The sequence below is a fragment of the Podarcis pityusensis genome (assembly GCF_964106645.2).
Source record: "Podarcis pityusensis genome assembly, chromosome: 6".
Classification (NCBI taxonomy): Eukaryota; Metazoa; Chordata; class Lepidosauria; order Squamata; family Lacertidae; genus Podarcis; species Podarcis pityusensis.
The window spans coordinates 56,158,823-56,174,559 of record NC_138030.1 but is presented as its reverse complement, the minus strand read 5'-3'; the positions used below and the strand labels follow the sequence as shown (position 1 = coordinate 56,174,559).

General features: G+C 42.6%; 1 protein-coding gene across 3 annotated transcripts in view; it reads left to right on the top strand.

Annotated features, from left to right (window-relative positions):
- Positions 1 to 15,737, top strand: part of RAB3B (RAB3B, member RAS oncogene family) — a 51,503-nt gene that overhangs the window by 28,939 nt on the left and 6,827 nt on the right. For all 3 annotated transcript variants that reach the window (XM_081010841.1, XM_081010839.1, XM_081010840.1), the window contains exon 3: positions 7,946 to 8,064. In XM_081010841.1, coding sequence (XP_080866967.1) covers positions 7,946 to 8,064 — 119 coding nt within the window. The remainder of the gene's footprint in view (positions 1 to 7,945; positions 8,065 to 15,737) is intronic.

The window sequence follows — 15,737 nt, the reverse complement described above, 5'->3', positions numbered from 1 at the left end:
CACAATTAATTCCTTTGAAATGAAGTGTTTTCAGGAGAGCTAAGCTCTGTAGCGACTTTGACATTTTCTGGTAGTGACCGGGTGGGTGTGGGGTTAATTTGCTGCTGCTGGCAGGTGAAATCAGAAAGCAGCTTTCAAAGTGATTCATAACATCACTTGCTTCTCATAGTAGCCATTGACTCATCCTCCCCTCCCCTGAATATTTCTATTTCTAGATTGTAGCAGGAACAAAGGTTGACCAGTGCCCACCAACATAATTCTTTGTTGCTAATTTGGTAGATTCTGGTGAGGGCAATGTGGGACATCCAAGTAAAAACTGAATACTTAAAATGTTTCATTTGGTATGCTGTTTCGTATTATTAGTGTTGTGCGTCCTTTGGGTTTTGCAGAGTACCATGAGCAAAACAAAAACAAAACCGCAACAAATCCCTGCTCAAAGGAGCTTTCAATTTACATTTTAAGCATGGGGTGGGGGAAAAGGCAATGGAAGGCAGTAGGGAAGGGAGATGCAAAAGTGGCAAGACATGAGCAAACACAGTTATAACTAAATGATTGCTGCTGCTGCACTTTGAACAAAAGCAAAGGTAGATTTTGGAAAAATAGAGTGTTGTCTGGTGAAGGGGTCCACAGGGCAAAGAAGGTCACTGTTGAGAACTCCAGATGAGCAACTTTTGACAACAAAAGCTAGAAGTGGACTGAGGCCGCCTGAGTCGCAGCTTCCATTCCATCTCTCTCCATATGAATATCCATTTGTTTTCCCATCTGAGAGAGGACAACCCTTCAAAATGCTGAAGCTATTGTATTCACTTGCCACTTCAGAAGCAAGTGCCATGGATTGACTGGATGCAGAGCAGAGGTGAGAGGCACCAGCTGAGGAACCCCAAAGGGAAGGCGGCTCAGAGCCAGGGGATTGGTGGTGGGACGGCGATGAGTAGTCAGTGGGAGAAAAAGGAGCAGACTGGGAGGAGGAGGAGGAGGAGGAGGAGGAGGAGGTGTCGGAAGCAGGGTTAGGGAGCAGGAAGAGCCTGTGGCAGAGAACAGTCCAGTATCGGAGGCAGAAGCAGGGGCAGGGCGCCAAGAGGCAGTGGAGGCAGGCCTCTGAAGAAGCCAGGGAGTTTCCTCCTCCTGCTGTGACCAGCTCCCCTCCCCCTGGGAATGGGGGAATGGAGAAGGTGGAGCAAAGAGAGATAAGACAAAGGAGCCTTAGGCTACTGGGGAAGGAACCAGGGGAGGAAGCTTAGAGAGCTGTGGGAGGGCAGGGACATTCAGTCCTGACAACTGCCTCAGTGGGGCAAGTCCTACTGGGAAGTGTTGCTGCGATCACTCGGTCTGTGTGATTTTGGTTTCTTTGAATAAAGAGTTGACTTCACTGATACCAGATGTTTTATTGCTGAGCTGCCTCTGACTTTGGCTCCTGACAGCAAGGCATCATGGGAGAGATGAGAATTAAGGGATGGTTGTGAGTAGTTGGACTTGACATTCCAACATACACTAAGTGAAAAACATATAGGCTTATATCAGTCTAGTTATATATATATCTTTCCTGCTACCACCACAAATGCATGCCCGTCTGCCACTAAGAATCCTTCCTAACAACCCAAGTGTGTGTAGAACTCCTGCTTTTATCCATTCTGTTGCAAATGTGGCTTGTCCTTTTTGTCATTTCATTCCCGGCTGCCACAAATGCCTCCTCTTGCTGTAAATGAAGTGTGATTTAAGTGTGTGAATGAAGAATTTCTGTAGTGCTTTCCACTACCTATATGAAGTAGATTCACATCCATCATTTTACTCAAATTATGGGGAAAGTCCTATTTTCAGACTTTTAAAGGTGGACTCTGTGGGACTATCACTAGGGACTGGTTGATTAATAGGTATGGGCTGGTTGATTAATAGGTATGGACTTATTTTAATCAATAAGGGTGAATTTTAATTGGCTGGGTTGTTTTGGTTCTTGTGTGTCACCACAACAGAGAATTTCAATGAAATGATGAAAGATGGCCTATCTTCCTAACACTGAGTTTAGCATCCTTCAGGATCTCTAAAAAGCACCTATATTGAGGTTTTGGTGAAGAAACTTAAAGCAATGAATTAACCAATTCATTGGCTTAAAGGCATTCAATTAATCAACTACACTTCTTTAATTGGCGGAAGCCCTAACAGCTGAGCAGAGGTTCACATATATATAACCAAGGTCTACATTCTTTGATTGGATAAGTACCGTATTTTTTGCACCATAACACTCACTTTTTTCCTCCTAGAAAGTAAGGGGAAATGTCTGTGCGTGTTATGGAGGGAATGCCTACGGGTGGCATGCCTACAGATTTTCCTCCTCTAAAAACTACGTGCGTGTTATGGTCGGGTGCATGTTATAGAGCGAAAAATACGGTATTTATATTCAAACTGAAAGGGATTTCCAGTAAGGCTGTGTAGATGAGGGCATTATCTTGCAGATGGGTCATTCAGATCCATTTTTTAATGTATTTGCGAAGAGCACATTAGGGTCCGCACACTTATGTGTTTTCACTCAACACATTAATTGCATATTCTGCTGCTTTCCATTCACACCAGTGAATGCCCCCATCCACCTCCTGCTCCTTGATCACTCTCCCCTTCCTCTTCCTGTTAGCTTACAGGAGTAAACTGTAGTTTGTTCTTTAAATAAATATATATTACTTTTAAACAGAATTGCAAAAGATCCGTAATATTAAAAACAAACTGTAGCTACTTGGTGATCTGAGTTGGGTTTATGTGTGTGCCGGGCTTTCTGCAAATTAAGATAATTTCTCTCTCCCAGCCTTCGCCAACTGATGTCCAACTTCAGCTTCATGAACCTTAGGATTTAGTCATGTTCATGAGACGAAGGAGGGGAATTAAAATCAGCCCTGAATCTTGCTGTTTTTTTCAAATCTCTCCAAAAGTCTCAAGCGGCATTGGAGAGGCTTGCTGGAGTAAGTTAGTGTCTGTCTTTTGGAGATATTTGGGGGAGAATGATGAAAAGAGGCTGGACTGATGAGATTCCTTTCCCATTTTCAGCAACATAATTGGATTCCAAGGTGCTTTAAGCTGAAGTTGGACATCAGTTCGAGAAGGCTGTGAGAGAGGAATTACTTTAATCTACAGAAAGTCTGGCACATGCGTAACCCCTACATTCAGAGCATTAAGCAGCCCTAAGCATTTGCTTTTATTATTACAGAAGTAGGAGTATGGCAACAAAGGCCGCTTGTTGAAACATCAGCACTGTGGTTGGGGAGAAATTTGGTTGAGTTTGCATTCAAGGGCAAATCTATCAAATCTGTGCTGTCTGAAAAATTTCTTGTTGGCTTCTGTCTGTATCAATAAAGTGGAGTGTACTTCTGGGGGTGAACTCAAATAGCTGGAGAATCACAGCACCTGCTGTGTCTGCAGAGACCGGTATCTCATAATTGCTGCCTCCTATGCTGTTTTTGCTGCGTTAGCAACACCAAACTGATCTCTCTAGGGTACAAGCTTGAGCAGTCTGTTGCCCTGACGAGAATACCCACCTCTTGGCCTCACTGATGTGGTCCAAAGGAAAGCAGAGCAATACATTTGGCACCAACTTGGCAGCAGGAGCTGATGGAAGGAGGCAAACAACGTGCCATCCAATCATCTTAGGAACTCCACTCCTTGCAAAAAAGTGTACATTAGTCAAAACAGCATACAAAAATGTGTTTATTAGCAGAAAACCACACTTAAATGCAATGTTGATAGACCACAGCTCTCATCAGCTCTCAGCCAGCATGACCAATGGCCAGGGATGATTGGAATTATTCTCCAACCAGAGAGCCACAGGTTCTGCCACCCCTGCCCTTAAAGCTCTTTTGGCAGTTGCTGAATTTCCTGGCTAAGTTATCTGAGGCGTAAGGACCTTTCAGTCTCCGTCACCCCCTGGAGTGGGTAGAAGAAAGAGGAGACTTCTCTATTAATCATATTCAATGCTTGAAACCTTTTAAAAAGCGGAGCTTGAAAACCTGTACACTGCCATTTGATTTTTTAAAAATACCACCAGCACAAACCTGAACACAGCAGGGAAGAAAAGGTGCTGTACACATCAGGTGTGCGCCTCCAAGATAAGGCCCTCATTTTTTTCTGCTGCTGTTTCAGAGCATCTCTCTGATTGCTGAGAAATGGATGAAATATGTGCAAATGGATTTTTTAAAAAGCAAACATGTATTTGTAAACACTTTGAATGTCTGGTCTACAGGTTGCACTTTGAGGGGAAACAGATTAAAATGCTGTCAAAGCTTTCTCACTTCTAGGTTGCCAGTTCAGCTGGAGAGCCATCTCAGAAAACAAGACCTTATTGTCATAAAACTGCTAAGCAGTCTGTTCCAGTAATTCTCAAATATTTTCAAACCATCACCTCTTGAGGCATCGTGAAGGCCAGAAAGATTAATTGCAACCACTTTAAATAACTGTTAGGAAGTAGGATTACTGGGTTGTCCTCAAAAGTGTCATGATGTCTCTGCATATCCCCCCACCCCCAAGATCACCTCAAGGTAAAACATATCTGCCTTCAACAGCCAAACACTAACTGCAGGTCTTCCATTTTACGTTGTAATGAGTAACAACAGGCAGACTGAATTATTATAATAGTTGCCATGTGTGGAAAATTTTCCAGTGGAAAATTAACTTCTTTTACCAGACACCAGTCCAAAGTGATGTGATTATTAGAGTATAACATGGACATTCCTAGTACAACAGATAGGTAAAGGTAAAGGTACCCCTGCCCGTACGGGCCAGTCTTGACAGACTCTAGGGTTGTGCGCCCATCTCACTTAAGAGGCCAGGGGCCAGCTGTCCGCAGACACTTCCGGGTCACGTGGCCAGCGTGACCAAGCTGCATCTGGCGAGCCAGCGCAGCACACGGAACGCCGTTTACCTTCCCGCTGGTAAGCGGTCCCTATTTATCTACTTGCACCTGGGGGTGCTTTCGAACTGCTAGGTTGGCAGGCGCTGGGACCAAACGACGGGAGCGCACCCCGCCGCGGGGATTCGAACCGCCAACCTTATGATCGGCAAGTCCTAGGCGCTGAGGTTTTACCCACAGAGCCACCCGCGTCCCGAGTACAACAGATATTGATAGCAATAAGGGGCAAACTTTATCTGAAAACATACTATTTGTCTTTTGTTTTTTAATTTTGAAGTATTGTATTGTTTTTAATTTTTTCACTGGAGACATTCAGTGTTTGCTTAGGCACAAGGGTGCTCAGAATAATATAAGTATGATTAATCCTCAAAGCAAAATAAGAATCTCATGAAATGTTTCCCATGGCATGTGTATTTCTATCCCTTTCCATAACCCAATAGCATAATCCCTAGCAGTGTATTGATGCTGTAAGAAGGCCATGAGGTTGGCAGACTTACACTCAGGAGTCACTGTTTATGGAAGCAAGTAGCTCATTTAACCAGACATTGGGGAAATAAAGTGGTAGGGAGACGGTGTCGCTCAGATGAATGCTGCTTGTTCTCTTCTGATGACGCTGCTTCTGCAAATATTACAAGATCTGGAAACCCTACAAATACAATGATAACATAAACAGAGGAGTTGTGGTGCCTTTTGTGATCAGGTGAAGCGCTTGGGGATGCTGCAGCACCCGGTCCTCCTTTTTGAGGGTAGGCTGAGAAGAAAACCCAAAAACGCTAAAAGGGTTTTCAGGAAATGGGTAACAGAAATCATTTTATTGGGAAACAGAAACAGTGCTATCGGTTGAAGGGTGAAAGAAAGGCACAATAATTTTCTGTATAATGTTGCTAGGGAGAGAAATCAAAGGAGCAGAGCTGTTTCTATTTGTTTAACTATGGATATTCGCAGACACATACTAAATAAACTACTTCGTCAGATATTGCGCAAGTGGCACCTAATATGTCTCCTTTAAAAGAGACAGAAAATATCAAGGTACAGGCAGTGGGCAGGGAATGAGAACATCCCAACTGAAAACACTGAGGCAGTTACCACTACTCTGCAACTTCAGCGATGGCAGAAGCTTGATATAGATAAAAAGCAAAACCTCTATCAGATGAATTAAAACTTGAGCTGCTCACGCAATGCTGGACCCCTAGAGCAAGTTATGACCAAGCATGATAGTACAAGTCCAAAAGCACTTCCCCATGCATGACTATACTGTATAAATATTCTTAGTTAGCACTCTGCTGTTTTGGTATGGCATTCTGTTTTTCCCCAGCCAGCAGCACAAGGGGTGCAAGTCACGTTCATTGCCAAAAATTGTACCAGGTACAAAGGCTTCAACGAAGCTGTGAGAAAGCACTCACAGAAAGAATGACAGGGGTTCACCTCAAGATTCTTCTAACTTCCTTTCTGCCGTGAACAGGAGAAAGGTTTCAATTGAACAGTAATTTAATAAGTCATATGTAAGACTTGTAGATGTCTCGTTCTTGGTCAGACACTGCCAGTTCAGACCCCATGAGCATATATGTGAAATTATTATTATTTGTGCCCCTGTTTGTCTTACTTTACATTTCCAGTTACAGATAGGTAGCCGTGTTGGTCTGCCATAGTCAAAATAAAAAAAATCCTTCCAGTAGCACCTTTAAGACCAACTAAGTTCTGAAGAAGTATCTGAAGAAGTGTGCTTGCACACGAAAGCTCATACCAAGAACTAACTTAGTTGGTCTTAAAGGTGCTACTGGAAGGATTTTTTTTTTTTTTTTACTTTACATTTGTTTGCATTGAATTGCATTTGTTGTTACTTCCCATTCACTCAGTTTGGAGAGGCCGTTTTGGAGCGCTTTGCAATCTCTTTTCATTTTAATGATGCCAAACAATTTGGTATCATCACCAAACTTGGCCACTTCACTGGCCACCCCTAACTCTAGGTTTTTTTATGAACAATTTAGAAAGCACAAGTTCCAATACTGATCCTTTGGGGAACTGTACTTTCTATATTCCTCCATTGGAAAAACTGTCTTATTTGGTCTTACTCTCTGCTTCCTGTTACTTAACCTACTGTATTCTTGATCCACATCAGGGCATTGCCCCTTATTTCATGACTACCCAGCCACAGTCCTGATGGAAACCACTCCCATGCTGCCATTAGCAATACCAATGAAAGCTCCCAATGGTGTCCCATCTCCCTTCCCTAAATCTTTATTCACTGATAATCAGCCTTCACATAATAATAATGTTTTTTAGCTCTATGGTCCAGTCTGGACAGGGCTGATTTTTCAGTGGTCTAGTCATGTTATTATCCTGTGCAAAACCTATAGATGCAAAATGCCAATACAGAAATGATCTGAGAGGATTCCAAGAAACACAACACTTTTTGACAAAGGTCTGATTAGGTTCTTTGTTGTGCAAGGTTTTATTATATCTGTTATTTAGTATTGTATTTATGATAACTTTGTAATTTGTTTGTTGTTGTTTTCCATTTCCATATTGTAAGGAAGCTGGTTTAGAAATCCTTGAAACAATCAATCAATCAATCAATCAATCAATCAATCAATCAATGACCGCATTAAGGAAAGAAGTGTGGCAGGCCCTCTGCTGTTTGTGGCAGACAGAGCATACAATAAAATCAAGGATGTACACATAAGTATACAAGTTGCTTGCATGCTGGTGACTGGGCGTTAGAAGAAGAAGAAAATAGTTGGTGAGGTTAAGTTTACCATACCTCAAAGTCAGGCCAGTATGAGTCTATGTTACTTTTTCTTTCATGGATCATAGTATAGGAAAAATGCATTAGGCAACATTTATCTTTATTGACCTCTTTAGTTCATGTACAAGAATAATACTGATACTGGTATTCAGACAAAGCAATAAATGCCCATTTTCCTACAAAGAGATTGCCTCTACATAAGTAAAACTTAATTTATGAAGTGCCCCTCATGCTGATAAGATCAATGGGTTTATGTTGTTTTCAGGAAGAGTACTTGATGCCTAATGCTTCTGTTTCTTGTCATTGTTTAGGATACTGCTGGACAAGAAAGGTACAGGACAATTACCACTGCCTATTATCGAGGAGCAATGGGATTTATCCTTATGTACGATATTACTTGTGAAGAGTCCTTCAATGCTATTCAGGACTGGTAGGAACAGATAATTGCTACATTCTGTGATAGTTTCATTTTCTGGTTACCATGCAATCCACTCAGTGATCAACTCACACCACATCTTATAAAAGGAAAGAAGGAAGCTCAAGAGCTTAACAAAAACATAATCACAATCAAATTATTAATACTACTATTAATGACTCTGCCTGAGTCTATAAAAAATGCACACACACAATTTAAAAAGTTCCTAGCCGAGTCCTGCATTTCTTTACTCATAAATAGCTGCCAATGAATTTAGTAGAACTGATACTGAGTAAATATGCACAAGATTTCAGCCTTGTCCTCAAAGATGCTCCATTACCGCACATCAGGACAGTTTTTCCGCCCTGGAACAATTTTTCAGCCAAATTATTCTACTGATGGCATTAATTGCCAAGCCTGAAGTTCATTTCACAATGTCAGTGAACATCAGTCCTATCTAATGTTTATTTATGAGTTCACAGTGTCATTCCAATTATGCAGAAAGCTTATGTATTACCAGAAGCTATACATCACTTTACCATCTGTGTGACAGTACGTGGTCCAACCTTCAAACACTGCAACAACCTTTCCAGAAAAAATAATTCTCATTCTAACCATCTGATTCTGATCCAGTGTAGCTGATTAGATGTAAAGTTCAGAGGGAGAAGCATGTCTTATACCTCTGGTCAAAGAGCTTGGAACCAGCCAAGACTCCAGTTTACAGGATTTCTCAAATGACTAGCCCTTATAGCAAAATACATTTGAAAGCACGTCAAAGTGCAAGTAGATAAATAGGTACCACTCTGGTGGGAAGGTAAACGGTGTTTCCGTGCACTGCTCTGGTTTGCCAGAAGCAGCTTAGTCATGCTGGCCACATGACCCAGAAGCTGTATGCCGGCTCCCTCAGCCAGTAAAGCAAGATGAGCATTGCAACCCCAGAGTCGTCCGTGACTGGACCTAACGGTCAGGGGTACCTTTACCTTTACCTTTAAACATCTTGAGCTAGGTTCCTTAAAGTACCTAAACAAAGCTGCAATCCTAATTAATCTTACCTGGGAGTAAGACCCATCAAATTTCATTAGACTTCTGGGGAAATACAGATGGGATTGTGCTGTTAGACATCAGTAGCCAGATCAAAGGAGCTTGCCTTCTGTGCTATCATGCTAGTCAACTAAGAACAGCAGCATTTGTCTTGCTCTCTGCCACCAGTGTAGCTGGCCAAGAGATGCTGTAGCTGATTTACACATCTGTCAAATGACACAAGTAAAAATGGCAGAGAAATCCAATGCAGTTTGCATTTAAAGACAAACATATCTAATTTGCATTTCATGAAACAATATGCAAACTGAAACACAGCCATCCTTCAGCCAAAAGGGAAAATGCATATACTAGGGGGAAGTGTGCATAAATAGGAACTAGGGGGAAATAAGATTTAATTCAATTAAATAAAAGGAAATTGCTTGCAAATGTGTGTATTGCAAAATTATATACAGTATATAATGTACACATTAGGAAAAATATGCACTAAAATACTGACAATTTTTCATGAGGACGTCCACTAATATATGCATTCGTATGCATACTTTACTGTACTATATGCATTTTGCACATATATATATATGGTTGTATTTCGGTTTGCGTATTGCTTTGGAAGGTGCAGATTTGGTTGATTCACCTCCAAATATGAACTGAATGAAATTTGTTTCCCATCCCTACCTGGGAATAAGCCACAGTGACAATGAGACATATACAGGATTACTGTTTTAATGGTGTCAGTCAACTTTGACAGACAGTAGTACATATGCATTACAGTAAGAAAACTTGACTATTAGTCTATTTCCCCAACTCTCTTCTAGCACCAAAAAAAAAAGCCAGTTCAAATTAGTAAAAGTGTCCGCTTGCTGACAAACTGCTTTTCTTTTTTCCATTATAGGGTTGCCACATTGTTTTAAAACTCCTCTGACTTTTAAAACATCTTTGTATATAAAGACAAAAATTCAACAAGTGCAGCTTACCCCATCATGGAGAAGCAGATGGTGAAAGTACACCCATTGAATTTCTGCCTGTCAGACAGCTGTTAATGATATGGGAACCAGAAAAAAGTAGCAACTCTGTCTCTGTGACTGCCAGTATAACACTTCCCAAGAAGCTGACATCCTTTTCTCCTTTAAATCACACCTCCTTGTTATAATTATTCCACACAGCACAGTAGCAGCTCTAATTAGAGCTATGGCTTTCATTAAATGAGAAATATTTTTCTTGTAGTTCAGTTGTACTATGTCAATTAGGATGAAGTGATCACTGCCCTCTCTAATGCATGCAGACAGAGTCAAACCTTCCCCATTAGTCGGCGTAATAGGATCACTCTGGGTCAGAAATACACCGTGCAACATTATTTGAAGCCTATGCCTATGTAATCTACAAAACAGTATGGCTTATAATCGAATTCGAGACATTTTAGGGTGGATTTTGTTTACTATGTCTCCATCATGTAACAGTGGGGGGAGGTAGGGAGGAGAAATTTCTGCAGTAGAGAATTAAGCTCTACCATTTCAACTGAAATGTAATATTAAGGGCCAGTCTATGCTGCACTGCTGTATACACTTCTCAGGAGATAAATCCCATTGAATTCAGTGGGATTTGCCATTGAGTAGATATGAATAGCGGATGCGGGTGGCGCTGTGGGTAAAACCTCAGCGCCTAGGACTTGCCGATCGCATGGTCGGCGGTTCGAATCCCCGCGGCGGGGTGCGCTCCCGTCGTTCGGTCCCAGTGCCTGCCAACCTAGCAGTTCGAAAGCACCCCCGGGTGCAAGTAGATAAATAGGGACTGCTTACCAGTGGGAAGGTAAACGGCGTTCCATGTGCTGCGCTGCCTCGCCAGATGCAGCTTGTCACGCTGGCCACGTGACCCGGAAGTGTCTGCGGACAGCGCTGGCTCCTGGCCTCTAGAGTGAGATGAGTGCACAACCCTAGAGTCTGTCAAGACTGGCCCGTACGGGCAGGGGTACCTTTACCTTTAGATATGAATAGGACTGTGCTGTTATTAGAGGTGGAGGAGGGAATTCAGTTCAGATTGCATTTAAAGGCAAACCCACCTAATTTGCACTTTCAAAAACAACATGCAGACCAAAACATAGCCATCCTTCAAACTGCACAAGATATGCGGAAGTGATTATTTAAAAATAAAAGCAAAATCCTGCAAGGTGAAAATGAGTCTGAGGCTAAAGCATCCTGAATGTTTATAGGACACACACTTCACAAGTAGCGCCTCTTGCTATATAAAGTTAAAATGTGTGCAGTCAGTTTTTAAGATGCGCCAAACATCGCGGTTTCTTCCAGAGCCGGAAAAGCACATGATACAAATGAATAATGGCAAAGGCCAAATTCATTTCTCAGTTTCATCATCTTGTCATTCTGTGGAAGTGACTTGAGATTGTTCAGGCAAGGGCAACTATTGCTCGCAGCTTATTTCTCCTCTCTCAAGTGCCAGCTTCCTTTCCTTGGCTGACAATGCAGCGCTCTTGTCTCCACATGTACAAGATTTTGTAAAGAGATGGTTGCAAATCCCAGAAGGAACAGAAGGCTGGCTGACACCTAAGGCAGTGGGGATAAATAAATAAATAAAATCTAAAAACACTTCACTAACCAAAAGCCAGCAGGGGACCTATCAAACCAACTTTGAAAACACAGCATTCTAAGTAACTTCGGAAAACAGCTACACATTTTGCCTATACAGTATATAAGAAAATATTCTGCAAGCTATTTGAGAGAACTCACACAGTTTGCTATCTCCTGTGATGTGAGCTTTTTAATGGCTTTGTAAGAGATTGCCATATGTCCTTGAAGAAATCTGTCGTTTCAGAGCTAAAACATTAAAAGCCTGTAAATTAGCTGGTGCACTCTTGTATGATTTAACTTAATTTGTTTCTGAGAAATCAGGGGAGCACACTTTGAGAAAAATAAGGGATGGAAATTTTAAGCCATTATGAAGCAAAACATTTCTTTTGAAATGACTATTGTATTGAAGACAGGGGTTTTTTTTATTGGAGGCAAGTGGCTTGCATACAATTTTATGGGTTAACACCTTGGATGGAATGTGTGATGGTGCCGAAATAAAAAACAAAGCATGCTATAGCTGATGTGTTAAACCAGATTGGAATCAGAAAAGAGAAACAAAAGCACTATTATCTATACAGGTATATAAAGTATTGCTTTTTGAATGGCAAATAGAGCTTCTACGGCAGAGTGGCAGATCATATAATTGTAGAGCTAGAAGGGACTCTGAGGGCCATATAGTCCAACCCCTGCAGTGCAGAAATCTCAGCTAAATGACAGGTGGCCATCCAACCTCTGCTTAAAAACCTCCTTAGTTGGAATCTCCGTTCTTGAATGCATTGGTCCAGGTGCTAGCCTCCAGAACAGAATAAAACAAGCTTGCTCCATCCTCCATGTGGCAACCCTTAAGATATCTGAAGATGGCTATCATAACTTCTCTCCATCTCCTCTTTACCAGGCTAAACATATCCAACTCCCTCAGCCATTCCTCATAAGGCTTGCCCTCCTCTGCACACATCCCAGCTTGTCAATATCCTTCTTAAATTGTGGTGCCCAGAACTGGACAGAGTATTCCAGGTGCCGTCTAATCAAGGCAGAATAGAGCAGGACTGTTACTTCCCTTGATCAGGACACTATACTTCTGTTGATGCAGCTTAGAATAGCATTAGCTTTTTTTTGCTGCTGCATCACACCATTGACCCATGTTAAGCTTGTGGTCTACTCAGGGGTGGAGGAAAGGGGATGCGGTGGGTGCGGACCACCCCGGGTGTCACCACTGAGGCGGTGACAAAATGCCGGGCAGCACTCACCACGGGGCCTGCAGTGCGTCCGAGCCACGTGTCACTCCTGGGAGAGACGCGGTGGCTTGGGCGCGTGCAGGCTCCACACTGCCCAAACGGTCCACTCGCTGCTCCCCACCAGTTGTAGACAGCTGAGTGGGAGGAAGCAAGCATAGCTATGTGTGAAGAACAGTGTGTGCATAGGAAGAATGGCAGGCACAACACCTGTGTTTGTGTGTGCAGAATGGTGGGTACAGTAACGGCTCCAGCGTTCTCAAAACCCAGCAGACTGCCCAGAAAATGAATGGGACAGACAGGAAGTCATGGGGAGGAAGCTCTGCCTTCCTCAGAGAAATAAAACAGCAGCTGATGGGAAGGGAAGGGAAGGGAAGGTTCTGAGCTGAGAAAAGAGACTGAAAAGGCACTTGAAAGAAATGGAGAGTCAATGCATAATGTTATAAAGTTTGGGGGTCAGAGTCTGGGTGCAAGACACCCATAAATCCTGGTATTAGTAAAAGTTAAAATTAATCAAGGTTTGATTAAACTGAGCTAAACACTGAAACCACTGGATTTGGTTTATGCTAAAGAGCTAAGCCAGCTCAGCAGAGCTACATAGGCTCCCAGCCCAACCTTTGAGTATCAGAGCTTTATAGTTCTTCCCATAGACAGCAATGAAGGCTGCTTATACTGTTTAGGTGCCTGCAGTGTTGTTCTCCCAGGTTATCACTGTTTTTACTTGCTCTTTCCCATCAGTTTTGCCCTGGTAAAGCAGGAAAGAGAGCTTAATCATAATTTGATTTCTTTGGACTGGGCAGCAGTCATTCATTCAGTTCCATACTGAATGAGCCTACCCAAGGTATACAGAAGGGGAGGATGAATTGCAGTTTTCAAATCAAAAGACATACACGTGTGTGAGGAATTCAAAACTTGTGAGGTTCTATCAGTTTGGATGCCATTTTTAGGTCGTTCCCACAGCAGCCATTCAGCTGGAACGTACCCATTCATTCATTCATTCATTCAGTTCTTAAAGAGCAGACATGGTAAGGAAGCAATCCTAAGGAACCTCAGGTGCTGGCCGATGAGCCACAATATGCAGTGGAGGTGCCACTTCACATGGAGAGACAGGTCTGTTGATAGGTTGGCATTTTGCCCCAGAGCCTCTCCCCACCCCCACCCCCACTGTCAGCATGGCATCAGAATGTTTGTGGGCATAGATGTACCTGCCCATTATAGAACCCGAAGAGAATGTGGGCATTGGTGTTCCTGCCCATGATAGAACCTGAAGAGCATTCTGGAGGCAAGCCAGTGGTGGTCTTGAATCTGTAGGATCCTAACCCCTTCATTTCTTCTATAGGATTATGGCAGGGGGAGGGGAACACACCACAAATATTTGATGTTAATGACACTTTGCAGATTGCTGAAAGTGCGAAGATGATCTTAGCGTTCTGGTTTGAAAACTATCGCAGCTGGCTCTTTTTAGATTAGCTGCCACAAATTCCGTTCCGCAGCGGAGTTTATTTAAGGTAAGCTTTGCCATCCATCACAGAGCATCCTGCCTTGTGAATATTCATGGACTGACTGACTGACATTGCTTTTGGTATGAGAGGCATGATGTGGGCTGTCCAGAAGTCATTAAACATTGTCAGGAATTAATCGGAAGGTGGAGGTTGCTTCTGAATCAGAAATCAGGCTCCACAGGCATAATCCATCAGCAGTCTTACTGGTGCAAGCTTTGTTGAAATAAATGGGAACAGGGAGATACAGGGGGATAGGGTTGCCATATTTCAAACAGTGAAAAATTGTTGAGCTTTTTTAAGCAAAATTGCAAAAAAATAAATAAATGTTATTTTTATGGGGGGGGGGGGGACAGAAAAAACGGCACTGCCAACATCTCCCTACAGGGGATATGCTGAGTGGATTGAGCTCCATATCACTGAGAGGGATGTATCCAAGAATAACATTAAATACTATTGAGGAAATGTGTGCATTATGTGTTCGGAGACCACTGCTTATAGCAGTAAGCAGCATTTACCTAAACTAAAGATTCAGGACAGACAAAAGTTCATAATGAAACTTTGACATTCGCTCCTACAAGATGTAGTGATGACCACAGACCTGGATGGCTTTAAAAGAGGATAAAGCTATTTCATGCAGAACAGGCATAGGCAAACTCAGTCCTCCAGATGTTTTGGGACTGCAACTCCCATTGAACTGAAATACTTTATTGTCACTTGTACAACTTGTATACAGTGAGATTACACAAGCACACCCCCCCACTCAGCTCTCTTAGTCTTGGTTCCCCTCATTTACTGACATCCACCCACCAAACCTGAAAGTCAGTTGCCCTGTTGTTATCTTTTCATTCAGCAGCCTAACAGCCCACGGATAGAAGCTGTTCTTTACCCTGTTGGTGCGACTAATCATGCTTCTATATCTTCTGCCTGAGGGCAGGAGGTCAAGAAAGTGCTGGCCAGGGTGTGAATCATCCCTGAGAATTTGCCTCACTCTCCTGAGGCAACATTCGTCCGCTATTTCATCCAGCGGATTCACGGGACAGCCCATAATATCTTGTGCTGTATTCACCACCCTCTGTAGGCACTTCCTATCAGTTGATGTCAAACTAGCATACTACACCATGATGCAGTATGAAAGGACACTTTCTATTGTGGTCGGGGATGATAGGAGTTGTAGTCCCAAAACATCTGGAGGGCCGAGTTTGCCTATGCTTGATGTAGAAGAAATAAGGCTATTGATGGCTACTAACCACGGTGGCTAGTTTCTGCCTCCGCTGTCAGAAATGATATACCTCTGTATCCTAGTTGCTGGATATCACAAGTGGGAGAGCACTGAA